The 14059-nt window shown below is 40.1% G+C and overlaps 1 protein-coding gene across 1 annotated transcript in view; it reads left to right on the top strand.

Annotated features, from left to right (window-relative positions):
- Window positions 1-14059, top strand: part of PHEX (phosphate regulating endopeptidase X-linked) — a 102537-nt gene that overhangs the window by 20320 nt on the left and 68158 nt on the right. The window contains exons 4-9 of the mRNA XM_065648892.1: window positions 3687-3773; window positions 4857-5083; window positions 8332-8400; window positions 10305-10421; window positions 13222-13305; window positions 13612-13757. Coding sequence (XP_065504964.1) covers window positions 3687-3773; window positions 4857-5083; window positions 8332-8400; window positions 10305-10421; window positions 13222-13305; window positions 13612-13757 — 730 coding nt within the window. The remainder of the gene's footprint in view (window positions 1-3686; window positions 3774-4856; window positions 5084-8331; window positions 8401-10304; window positions 10422-13221; window positions 13306-13611; window positions 13758-14059) is intronic.

Consider the following 14059-nt stretch of genomic DNA (forward strand, 5'->3'; position numbering starts at 1 on the left):
AGACAGTTGAATTCAGTTAATGTTTGGAGTCCTAAAATGGAAGATTATTTTAGGGAATTGGAGCTTTTAATTTTGAAACAAGAAAACTGAGTTAAAAAAAGAACAAAACTGCAAGAAGAAGAAAATCAATTGTCCTCAGTGTTAAGTGAGCTGCCTTAGTCAAAACACAGGTAACCCTGATCTCCCTAACTTTTGGCCAGTTTTTAATTCCAGACACTGGTCTTCAGAAAAATCTGTTAGACTGAACTTTTCAGTGCATTTGCGTGAATACACACAAATTCCTAGCGAGGGATGAGAGCAGGCACTTGGAAAGTCAGAGCAAGGAACTCAACAGCAGGTCTGTGGGTATCTCATCAGGCTGAACATTAACTGATCTGAGATGGTCTTTCTTTTCTTACCCCTTGGAAGACCTCATAAGTTTTGATTTCATTCTGGTGTCCAAACAGAAAATATCCGAAGCCATTAAAATTTTTCAAGGTGGGAAGAGAGTTCTTCGAGCCAGCTGTAAGAAAGAGTTGAATTTTGGCAGAGGGGTCACCAGCTGGTGTTTTCCTCAGTGTAGACGTGTGCCTGAAATGCCACGTTGCACATCAAGAAATGGAGCACTCTTCAGAGGGTGCCTCTCTGTGCCGGTCAGAGCTCAGGAGAGCCGTGGAGCAGTTCTGTTCAACTTGCAGAGGTCCTGGGAGAGCAGAGACTCTGATCTGCAGCCCTTTCAAATGCTGCACTGCAGACCTCAGCGTCCACCAACCCACACAATTAGATCTGCTCCGTGCAGGGAGGGGGCTGTTGCAGCCTGCCACTATGGCCAGGCTAGTTGCAGGACCTGACACTGCTAATTTAAAAGGCGGCTTGATGAGTCTTCATTGATTTTGATCACAGTAGTGACTTTCTTTCCATGGATGCAGCAATCTGTAGGTAGACTAATTGATTACCCATATTTTTTATTAGTATGCATAGCTTCTTGCCTTTTCTTCCTGTTCTTCTTGAAGAAGAATTTAAATATTCAGGGACTTGTAAAATCCATATATGTTTGTGAGTTAAATAAGAAGAGATTTTCTGAACCTTGTATTTGGATTTTATATTAGCTAATGCAGAAATCAAGTGGATCTGGTCAGTTTGAGCTTCCAAATCTTTCTGGAAGATTGAGGCTGAGGAATACCTATAGCCTAAAGAGCACTCATGGATCACATCCCCTATTTCACTGTCCACGGGATTCAACCATCTTATTAAGGCTTTCATTTTTGACCGGTGGATTTTATGTCATCAGAACCAAGAATTTTCTTCATAAATGAATTCTGAGTAAAATGGCAGTATCTGCCTCACCCCATTCTTTTCAAAAGTGCAGGGAGTGTTACAGCTTCATTCTGTCACATAATGAGATGGTCTGATGGGAAAACACTGGCTCTGAGTTTAACAGGATTTTGTGCAAGTGTACTTCTAGAGTTGATTTTATTTTACTAGATCACATCCTCTGTATCTCTCCTGAGTTTTCACTGGGTTTAGCCTTTGAATTTTATTAGCTTCAAAATTTCACGGCTGTGCAGTTCACTGGCAAGGAACAGAAGTTATTGCAATGGCTTTAATAGGAGTGTATTTTTTCATCCTTAGTTTTATGTAGGTTTCATTTATAGTTTCTTTTAAAATGCCATCCTTAAAACATGAACAGGTCTGATTATTCTGCTAATAACTGTGCACACTGCAGATAGATGTCAATGATTTGTATTATATTGTATTTAACAAGCATAGAAATATTAATGATTTGAGGATTTGAAACTAAAGCTATTTGGAATTCTATCCAACATTATTTTTAGGGAAAAGCCTATCCATAAGAAAAAGGGAATGATTTCATTGCATTTGTCAAAGATCCAAACAAATGAGTTTTGGATTTTTTTTTTTTTTTTAGGAGAAAAGTGATTGGAGGGAGAGAACAAGTGGCATATGTTTGTCATCGGGGTATTCTCCTTCTAATAAACAATTTGATGTCAGCAGCACCTGTGCTCATATAAGCACAAGTGGGGAATATCCTGCAGCATGGCAGGTTCTTCAAGGTGTTAGGGACGTCCAGGGAAATAAATGTCTTTAAATCCTACCTCCAGCAGTGAGCTCCTAAAGGTAAGTGGAGCAATGCAAGCCCAGAGCATTCTCAGCTACAGAATCTAGTGGTACCACCCAGCTGGACTTTTGCCTCCCATGAAAGGTGATGCTGGAGAGAGGACTCTGAGCTGCTGGAAAGGTTAGGGGCTGGAAAGCAAGCAGCTGCTGCCTGTTCGCAGGAGGGTGCTGCTCTATGATGGCAAAATCACCACCTCTTCTGGACTCTGCATCAGCTGAGCCAGTACTGGCAGAGAAGAATAACGCTGCATTGACACCTGATTAAGCTGTGTGTGGAAACAGTTTGGTTTTTGCCACAGCTGATGTTATGAAGCCCCAGTGGTCCTCTGCTGAATCCATCAGGCCACTGGGACTCCTGTGTTGCACATCGTTGCCCTTTTGTGTGGAGCATGCTTCTTAGCTCAGGCACAGCATCACACGGCGCCAATCTGCACTGTGCCTTTGCTTATAAACCCTCTTGAAACCCAGAGCCCTGGGGAATATAAAGAAGGTACTCTTGAATTTTTCAAGGCTTCTTAGTGCTATCTGAGTATACAACAGGAGGGACTTGGAATGGTTCCAGCAAAGCCACTCTCTCCAGTGGTCCAAGTAACAATAAGGTTAATGCTGTGCAGGACCTGTTTGGGTCTTACAAAACCAGATGAGGTCTGACAGGGTTTATTAGCCCTGCTTCTGTGCTGTGCTCAAGCACTACCTTGCTTCTTTTTGCTGTGGACACGCTCACGCTGTGCTGCACCAGAGCTGATAGATCTCGCTGAGACTAAGCTGCCTCCTCATTTAGCTGTAGTATGTGTAACTGCAGCTACATCATGGCTGGTTTGCAATGTGAATAAAATGGCTTGAGGCAGCTGAGAGTGGACTGCTGAGATTCAGATGCACTTTTCGTGCTATTTCATGTCCATAACATCATGTGAGGAATGCAGAGAGATGACAGCTTAGAAAAGCTAGTTTCGCTTTCAGGCACCAAGGAGGTTGACACCTATCGTGGGAGGGAGCTATAAAGTGCAGCTTTGCAAACAGTAGTTGGACATTTGTCCTTCTGTGTCATTTAAAAGACTGAGGTTGTGTGCATTTGACAGGCAACAGGACAGTTCTCTGCTGCTTTCTTTCAGCAGCAGCAGAGCTGGCAAAAGTGAACACCAGTGGTCTTGCTCCTGGGATCCTGTCACCTTCTCCCTTAGATCCTGATCTTTCAACGTACCAGCACCAGAGGCTGAGCCACTTAAAAGAATTCCTGACTTCCTACCCTGCGCACTGGTTCCTACCCTTGCCCTATGATTCCCTTTTCACTCAGTTTGCTGAGGTTGGCTGTTTGTGAGGGTGAGCAATGAACAGTGTCTGTCAACTGGCTTTTTAAAAGTCCTCTTAAAAATAAATAAATAAAAAATCATTCTCTGTTAAGGGTGGAAAAAGTGCAAATATCTTTTATGTATGTGTTACTGCTTCGGAAAATATGCGTGGAACTTCATCCTCAATTACATAAATGACATGATTAAAGCAAATGCTGAGGCAGGCAAACAGTTCCTACATTTTCTAACATTGAAAAAAAAAAATGGCATTTCTTTTTTCAGCATTGCTTGAGAAACCCATCAGCAAAAGACGAGACAGTGAAGCCGTACAGAAGGCCAAGATACTTTACGCATCCTGCATGAATGAGAGTAAGTGCCCTGATTTGAGAGGAACACATATGTGCTACCTGTGTTTATGAAGGCAGGCTCTTTTGCTCTCTGCTGAGCTCTGTGAAAACTTGTGCAGATGTACAGGTTTCACTGATTCGGATTCAACTGAATGCTGAGTGTCTTCTGGTTTCTGAAGGTGGCTGTTGAGACTGAGGTACACCAAGGCGCACGAAGTCAGATTTGCAGCAAACTCTGCTTGTCAGGGAACTGTGAAGGGATATTTACAGGATGCCAAAACTGTGCCCTGTTAAGCACGGTGGTAGTGCCTGGTAAATTAGAGGAGTCCTTTGATGAAGTTCTCATAATGCAACTTTCAAGAGCCTGTTGCTCGGCACCTCCTACCTTTCTCTAAATATGTTTAATCGAAACACTTTCATGGGTCTGGGTATGGACATCTATGGACTTTTCAGCTTTGAGTTATCTCGTTGTCAAAGAAGTTTGGATGGGGAGCCCTCTAGCCACATTTGCAGAGTGCTTTTCCTGAGCTTGTAAATGTTTTTGCAAGGTGATGTACACTAATTTGGAGCACATCACTACCTTTATGTAGTTGCACAGGTGAAAGGTGAATTGGAGCAGCAGTGGACTTTGCCCTTCAAAGTCCCTTTTGTCCTTCTGACTGACTCTTTCAGATTTTACTTCCTGACCAGTTTTCTTCCAGTACAGCCTGAGTCTGACTGTCAGCAATTGAGACAGCTTGACCGACAGCCTTGGTGCTGAGATGCTGACCCCTCTAGCCTTGATCATGTACAATAACCCCATCTCGGAACCAGTGAAGTTTCTATGCTTGTTCCTAAGTGAGGAATGTTTTTTTAACTGACTTAATTCCAGCCCTTTGCCTTTTTTTGAAATAAACTGATTTGCCTTTCTTATTCTTGATTCAAATGAACTGGGTTGGACTCCCACACTTCTATGCTCACAGGCAGAGCAGAGGCTTTGGGTTTCGGTTATTTTGTTTGTCTTGCCTAGAAATCGATCAATGCCGATAAATCTTTTTGTCTCATGAGGCTCCTGCTGGATTTTAATTTTCTGGAATATAATTGTTGTCACACTTTGACATTTCAGATAAAATTGAAAAAGCAGACATGAAACCCTTGTTAAGCATACTAAGGCATTCACCTTTCCGTTGGCCTGTGCTGGAATCCAACATTGGACCTGAAGGACTGTGGTCAGAAAGGAGATTTAGCTTAGTCCAAGCCTTGGCAACTCTTCGTGGTCAATACAGTAACTCTGTCTTCATCCGTTTATATGTGGCTGCTGATGACAAAATCTCCAATCAGTATGTCCTGAAGGTATAATACAGCATATCTAATAGGTTATTTTGCATGGTATTTTGTGATCTCTTTTTTTTTTTTAAAAAAAAAAAAACACATTTACATTCCAAATGTTTATACTTAATTATTGTTGCTATTATCTGCTGACCTACAGATGTACATAGGTGTCAATTTATGGGAATGTAGAAGCCACTAGAAAATACATCCTATTGAAAAATATTTCTGTAAGGGTATTTTCTCCTTTGAGATGGCAAAAAAAGGTAAAATGTGTTCCCAGTGGACCAATATCCAGGGTCTATGTGTGTGAAAATAAAAGGTGGATATCCAGTCCTGGAGGTGTTCTGGATGTTGCTTATGACTCATCAGTTGCATGAAGAATGTTTTTTGTCTGTGAAGATGAAGAATGATGCACCAATAGTAGATATTTTGAACTCAAGTTATTTTTCTTTAGATGGAAACACGTCACCTTGTGCTTAGATAGCACATTACAACACAGATGTATCCCAAACATCTTCTAAACCTGAAATGCAGAATTTACTTTTTTACTGAAATGCTATTGCTTTTGGACCAAAGCATTGCCAGTTTGTTAACAGTGTATGGCATTGCACAACAGTTTAGACCAGTGAGAAAAAGACCCAAGAAATGTTGCCTCACTGTAGTCTGACAAAACTCCAGAGAGAATTGTAACTATTACTGTAAGATGTCACCGTGGCAAGACTTGAGTGCCTGCGCCAAATGCATTGTTGTTTAAGAAGCAGAGATGAGTAGCCAGAGTAGACTGAGCCCATCACTGCTATAAGAAAATAGTTTATGAAGGCAAGACAGAAGAGACAAAGAAGAAAGTTATGATGCCATTCATCACAGCAAAATAAGATCTATGATCCTTATATTGCTAACATCTTGGCTAGCTGTAAGAATATAGCCAAGATTACATTGTATTTGGGGATCAAACAACAGTTAACTGTGGTGGCACTGGAGTGGGTGTCGATTTTGAGCCAGTTCTTTAAAATGTCTTTTGAATGAGGCATTAACTGGTATGAATTTGAAAGGTAACTTTTCCTCATCTCTAGGACATTTTCCTGAACAGTCAACAGCAGATCAACAGTTTGCTATACTAAAGATGCCATTCTGCTAAGATGCTGTTCAGATCCTTTCAGGTTTGCTTTGGTTGGAGATTATTCGTTCAAAAGACCTGAAACAGTAGGATTAAGAGAGATATTTAGGTATATCCCTGTCATAATATTTCAGTCCAATTCACCTGTCAGTGAAGGGCTGGGCAGTCATATCGTTATTTCTGGTCTCTTGGAAATGGATTCAGACTAGTAGTATCTTCACTCAGTATGCTTAGTGGCACCTAAGAATTAGGTATCTAAATCACTGAAGCTCTAGGTGCTATGAATAACATGTTATTTCATAGAGTATTCTGTTGTTGTTGTTAATTTGATTAAGAATTTAATCTGCAAAATGCATCGGCCAGTATTCTACTGTGTCCATGTTTTAACAAATTCTCAGAGGTGCAGATGTACCAGTGAGTATTTCAATCTGCTTGTGAAAATAGCTCTATTGCAAAATTATTTTTGTTCAGCATTGCAAAATCATGAATGGATCAGAAAAAAGTAGAAACTCCAAATAAAACTCTGTTTGGCATTTAACATGATCCGGGTTTTTTTTGTTTTTTTTTTTCCAAGGCTGAAGAAGTTGGTTAACTTTTTTATTTCTCATTTTCATGCTTGCTTGGTTTCAATGAGTAGTTGAATCTTAAGCCAGGAAAATTTGGGTGAGCATTTCGTGCAACAGTCACATAATTGAAATAAATAAAATCATCTGAAGTTAACTATTGCCAAAACATACATATGAAAAACATGAGTATATTCTTTTTGCTTCAATATGCTGAAAAAATAAGTTGATACTCTTTTTCAAAGAATCAGAGTTGCACTGAGCATCACAGCTACTCTCCTTTCAGTGGATGGTTTGTTTTATTGAGTTTGTTATATTTTAAAATGTGAGAACATCAGTCACTAGAGGAAAAGACAACATTTATTCATTCATTTGAGATTCTAGTATTTATTTTGGTCATTTTAATAAATGTAGAAAAATGTGAAGTATAAATGGTGTAGGATTTAGATTAAAAAAGACATGTGAAATTGTATGAATAAATACAATCTCTCTTCACTAGACTTGTCTCTTAGAAAAACCAAATACAGCACCAAAATAATTTTAGAACACCAAAACTGTTTCTTCCCATCAGTATCTTCAGAATTTGGAAGCTGGTTGAATTGTTTTGAGCTTCAGCTTCCATACACTAACCTAACATGATTACATTGAAGTGTTTTGGGAAATCTCAGTTTCCAGTAGTAATTTTAAGATACCCTCTCTGCAGTGTTTTTTGCCTTGTTAGGAACTTGAAACAGTATCCAGATACTCCCATGTAGTCATTTCATTCAAAAGACTAAGTGCAGATCTCAATGAATTTTCAGGACTGGTTTAGAAATCATGTTGAAGACCTTATTCTAACCTTAGGGTGATTATAGACTAACAAATATGATCCAGGTTTAGATCAAAAAGATGAGTGAAATCAAAGATACACCTGGATCTACGAGGCATCTTTAGCTAATGTACTGGAGGCATAACAATTTCCTGTGCACGCATGCCATCATTTCTGTGGCTGGTATCCAGCTGTTTCAGTACATCTGTTCAAAAAGCCAAATACAGCGCTCAGTGCTGGTCTAGGATGAAGCCTAAAAGTGCAACCTCAATTTCAGTCAAAGAAGGCTAATGATGCTTTCCAGGCACACGGCAGCTAACATGCTCCAGTGCCTAATGAGCATTTGGTCCATACACTAGACTAGCATTGGTCTCAAGCTGATCATGTGCCTCTGAAATATGTATAGCATGAATGGTCATCAGCATAAACTGATCCTGTAGACCCAGTCCTATTACCTTACCTGCTCACTAAAGGAGCCATTAACACATAAATCACATGGGTGATTTTTTGCTGTAGTAGGTGGCTCAGATATAGCACGAGGGATCTGAGGCTCCCCAGATCACAGTAGTTTGATTTATGTAACATCTGTCAGCACAGCATAGCATTTTTCTGTTATTTTGGAATCCTGTGCATCCTGATGCAATGTTTTATGTATCAGATATTTACACACATCTACCATAATTGCTAGAAAAACATTAACTCTTCCAAGGTTGTTTATAGGTCTACCTTTGAATTCTGATTAATTTACCTATTAAATGCTTTTTCATGTTATTTTGAACAGCTTGATCAAGCAGGCCTCTCTCTTGCATCTCGAGAGGATTACCTAGAAAATACCACAGAAGCTAAATCTGTAAGTATTACCAACTGGAACTCAGTGACCATTTTTTCCTTTTGTTTGTGTGTGTCTCCATTGTTGCTTTTGTTTTGTTAAGCTTCAAATTGGGAAAGAGTTGTGGCTTGTTTGGATTTAGATTTTTTCAGGATATCTTGTATCAGAAAATACCACCACCAGCACCGCTATGACAAACAATCTTTCAAAGTTTCTCAAATGAATGTTTTTGTAAGATTTGGGCCCCCTCCTGCTTTTCTTCTCCCTTGGAAGAGGCCTCTAGAATTCATCTAGTCCAACCTCTCTGCTCAAGCAGGGTCGGCTACAGCAAGTTGCCCAGGACAGTATCCAGTCAGGTTTTGAATATCTCCACAAATGAACACTCTACAACCTCTCTGGGCTACCTGTGCCACCCTCCCTCCCTTCCCACTTAGTGGAAAAAATGTTTTCTTTTGTTCAGATGAAATTTCATGTTTCAGTTTGTGCCAGTGCTTCTTGTCTTGTCATTGGGCAGCACTGAAAACAGTCTGGCTCTCTGCCTTCTTTATTTTCTCTCTATCAGGTATGCATACATGGGAATGAGGTTCTCCTGAGCCTTCTCTAGGCTGAGCAGTCTTAGCTTTCTCAGCTTCTCTGTGCATGAAGGATGCTCTGGCCCCTTAAACAGCTTTGCTGCCCTGTGCTGAGCCTGCTTCAGTACTGCCATGCCTCTCTTCTACTGGAGAACCATGAACTGGACCCAGCACTCAACTGTGGCTACACCAGTGCCGAGTAGAGGGGAAGGATCACCTCCCTTGACCTGCTGGCAACAATCTACCTAATGCAGCCCAGGGTGCTGTTGGTCGCCTTTGCTGCAAGGGCACATTGCGGGTTCCTGTTTAACTTGATGTTCACAATGACCCCCAGGGCTTTTTCTGCAAAGGCTTTAGTGTATCAATATTTGACAATGGCGACACCTTTTTCCCCCCTTACCTGATGAAGGTCTGTGGACAGTATCCAGTACATGCAGTCCAAAGCTCAAAGAAAACCACCCCTTGGGTTGTCGGGGGGCAAGTCATTGCTACTGCCTAAGGTTTTACAGTTTTGCTTCCCTTTTGAGTTTCCTGAGATGTTACTAAGTTGTTTTTTTTTTTTTTTAGTCACATCTATCAGACTAGATGATGCCAGGATACAAAGAATTCTGTCTACTAAAAGATTAAAGGTGGTAATGCACTGGGAAATTTTTTTGCTTTTGTTGGACTATGAGCTGATAGGAGTTGATGAGGAGCAATCTGATCCCTCAAAAATCTCTGAAAGATTATGCAGGGGTCAGGGGGGGATATAACAGCAATCGCTACAGTATCATTATGTACAGCGCATTTTGCTAACATTTGTGTATAAATGCTGAGACTAAAATGTTCTTTATTAGGATAGCATGGGGAGAGCAGAGCAGAGCACTGCAGCAGGTATGTGTGTTGCAGTGCCATGGAAGGAATAGGAGAGGGAGCTCAGCGGAGCCTCCCTTTATCTCCCTGTCTTCTCAGCCACTAAGCTTACGCTTGTATGCAAGTAATTCTCCAGTCCTACACTGATTACTGTATAAGTTTGCATAAAATACCGGTGTACGCTCATACACATTGTCTAATCCCAGTTTATAGAGCTATAAGTACTGTCTAATCCAGAAGCGTAATTTGCATTTATGTTCTGTGAACCATAGCAGGTATCTCTGTCTGTCATGCACAGTAAGTTTACAGTGTTATTTCTCTTCTTCTTGATGACAGCAAGCATTCAAGGTAAGGAAAGTACAACTTTGGTTTCTAGGGCATAAAAGTACAAAGTACTATACTCCTTGCTACAGCTGGAAATTTCTGGCCTACTGCTACAGCTGTGTTCAACTGCAAATCATTTCACTCTTATTTTATTTTCCTCTCCTTTTTTTTCTACAGTACCGAGATGCCTTTTTGCAGTTCATGGTTGATACAGCAGTGCTTCTGGGTGCAAACACTTCACGAGCTGAATCTGATATGAAGTCAGTTCTAAGACTGGAAGTTAAAATAGCTGAGGTTGGTATTTTAATGTGGAATTGAAGCTAGCTTGTTTTTTTTCTTTTTCTTTTTCTTTTTTCCTTTTTTTTTTTTTTAAGAAATGCAATCGTGTTGCAAAATGGAAAGCCATTTTATCCACAGCCTTAGCAATAAAGTTTTTTGGAAGCAGAAGGAAAGGGGCAGAACCTGATGAAGAAAAGATGAACGATCTTCCTCCTTTAGTTAATTGTTAAACTGATTATTCTCAGGGTGGGCAGGGTGAGAAACTTAGCTAAATACCCTTGGTCCTTTAAATTGTTAATATTTCTTGATTTTGAGCTGGGGCAGAATCTCTGCTGTACAGCTGTGTTGTGAATACATTACTATCTATTCAAGAAGCAGACCGGACTGACTCTCTGAGGAACAGTCTCAAAGCAGTGCAAGACTGAAGTGGGTTATTGACACTTGGTGGTGAGAGGGTGGAGGTTACAGTAGCACCCCAGTTAGGTCCTGAGCTCCTCTCACCAGCTGCCCTGGGAGAGGAGATGAGACACTCTGTGAGTTTTCATTTAGGGGACCAACTGAACGTAGCAGGTTTAAATGGCACTCAGTTCTAACTCAGTTAGTTGGAGACATTTTTGCTCCTTTGTGGAGTTTAATTTAGGTATTAGGACTGTTGCAGGCTCGGGGAGTATTTCTCATTTCCCATATCCCTGTGTCAGTATGGATACTGCAGAAAGCCCACTCTGGGAACTCTGCATCCACTATTGTTTCTGGTTCTTCCAAAGCAAGATAGAAGAGTTATCCTCAACTTTGGGAAACCAGCAAAAGTTAGGGCTACAAACTTGACACCGATTTGCAGAATTGCCAGCTGAGCTGAGGATTTCTTCACATCACCAAGGAAAGAAGTTATCTTTCCCACCCTCCCCTGTGAAATGCTGTGCCTCCTGTTAACAGAGAAGCCTGTTGCACAGGACAGGTGACGCAGCAACATGACTTTTCCCTGGGTTCTGCTGTTGCCATCTACAGGAGGAAAGGCAGTGATGCTTCTTAGTGGTGCTTGTGTGCAGAATTGAAGGCCATCCACAACAGTTGTAAATCAGTGTTTCCATATCTCTGCTGAAAAGTGTGAAATTTTGTCAAACCTCTAAGTAAAGCTCCATATTTAGCTTCAGTTACCTAGCCTGGATGGACTAATGAGCAGATACTTTGTTTAGACCCAGTAGACCTGAAAAACAGGAAATCTTTCTTCTGTTTATTGGTGATATGATAAAAAGATGCATCAATACTTCTGGTAGCTTTAATGCTTTACTTAATGTTTTACAGAGCTTTAATCCACAAAGTATATAGGTGAAGTTGCCATATAAGATGACATGGATCATGTAACAGCCTTCAGGATCAATACCATTATGCGACAAGCCATACTTACTCATAGTTACCTAGTTTCCATTTAGTATGAATAATCCTCCTAAAATATATCCAGATATTAGGCGTGAGTCCAGGGACATGGATTGTTGCATGATCCTTAATGAGCACAATGAATTACATCAATATCTTACTATGATTTCAAAGGAGATAGTCCTGTTTATTACCTGGGCTTTTATTGTATTCATTTTAAGTGAACATACTTAATGGATAAATTGTGTGCTCAGGAAGGGAGACAGTAAGAATAAAGGGAAGATACTTTGGATATAGGAAGGAGGGGCATGCTTCAAGAGAGCTTGTGTATAAGGAAGATTTCAAGTAGATTTGAATTAGTGGAGGAAGAGGGAAAGTTTTGAGAGGAAGGGAGCAAACAGATTCAAGAAGAGTATAAAGATTTGTCAGATAAGTTTGCGGAATGGGAGAAGAAAGTAATTTTTTTTTTTCTGTATGGCTTGAGCAATAGTACAACCACAGACACTTGCTGGAGAATTTTGGTTGGAGAACTGCCAGCTGTCTGGTTAGTCTGGCGCCAATCTCTGTCCTCTTTAGACTGCAGAGCATACAGCCTGTTGTATAGGATTTAGCTTAGAATGGGGCTGAAATTGCCATTGGGTATTCTTGTTTCTCTTGAACACTGACAAATTTTTGAGCTATATCTTGTACTTTGTTTTCTGTTATGAACCATACTGACATCTTGGAATCTGAATGTCCCTTGTCAGTTATAAAAAGACTTGCTTTATATTCGGGATTTCTTTTGCTATGTCCTTGGATTTTGACACTACAGAGGATCTTGAGGTCTGGCTCCTCTGGTCATCCAGATGAGAGGTCTGGTTGGAGACCCTTTTAATTCATGTCTGGCCCATACACCCAGGTTTCCTGCTATGGAAGTCAGGATGCTGGGGTAAAACAAGGAGAAACTTGTGTGTATCTGGCTCTTGCCTCAGATGGAGTCAGGTCATAGCAAGAACATGTTCAAATTCAAGAGATGAGATGTGCTTCCACCATACCTATCACAGATTTGACCTTTTAAACTATGTAGTTTGGAGCTGGCTTCTACCTGGTGTAATGGGATGAAGAAGTATTAATGGTCTAGGTGTGCTTTTCTCTCTTATGAATCAACATGCATTTCCTTAGTGTAATCAGAGCTACAATTGGTCCAGTATGTTCAAAGAAGACATGCGGCTCATTAAATTCTCCAGTAATGAGTTAAAATATCAATGAACTCTGTTCTATTTCTCCTAGTTAAATGCCATCCTCAGAAAGGGAAGTTAATGCCATAAATGCTTGGAAAACAGCTTTTGAGATATTTCTGCAGTGTAATTATGACGGACAGTAATGATTTAAGAGCAGGTGCCTGCAAGATAATCCTTGGTTTGATTTTTTTTTCCTTTTTTTTTTTTTTTTCTTTCCCCAGATCATGGTTCCATATGAAAATCGAACAAGTGAGGTGATGTACAATAAAATGAACATATCGGAGCTTAGTGCCATGATTCCACAGGTTGGTTGGAGATAATTGCAAAATTATTCTTTTAATGTCTGACCTGTAAGATTAAAATTGCCTTTATTGTGCAGAGAAGCATGTTAAAGGCATATCATTAGGAACGTGTGTACTCAATTATGATATATATTCTTTTAAACACAGTTATGACTTTACTGTTTGAAGACACGTGTAATAACAAAATGCAATACTTTCTAAATTTTAATAATTAAAGTTTTGAAACTATCAGTCCCAAAGATGCAACTTCATTAAGAAATCATCTCTATTCATAATCTTCTTTAACCAGCTTTCTCTTTGTCGTTGCAGTTTGACTGGCTGGGATACATCAAGAAGGTCATTGACACCAAGCTCTATCCTGAGCTCAAAGATATAGGTCCTTCAGAAAATGTGATTGTACGTGTTCCCCAGTACTTCAAAGATTTATTCAGGATACTTGAAAATGAAAGGAAAAAGTAAGGATCCTATGATGAATTTACCCACACTTATGAGGGGGCATTAAGTTCTCGGCTTTTCCTGGGTTTTTCAGGTGCTTCAAATATTCTTGGAATCAAGTCTATAGGCAAAAGGTCTGCTTGTTTTTGTCTGAATGAGGATATAGATATTGGCTTGTGTCTAGCAGGAGAATTTGCTGTTCCAATATCTTAATTTTTTCTTAGTGAAAACATAGGTTGCAGTAAAACTATTTTTGCAGATGCATTCAACATCTCTTACTTGTATAGGGTCTTATATCTTGTGAAATCATTTACACCTCTAG

This window comes from Caloenas nicobarica, chromosome 1, assembly GCF_036013445.1.
Source record: "Caloenas nicobarica isolate bCalNic1 chromosome 1, bCalNic1.hap1, whole genome shotgun sequence".
Classification (NCBI taxonomy): Eukaryota; Metazoa; Chordata; class Aves; order Columbiformes; family Columbidae; genus Caloenas; species Caloenas nicobarica.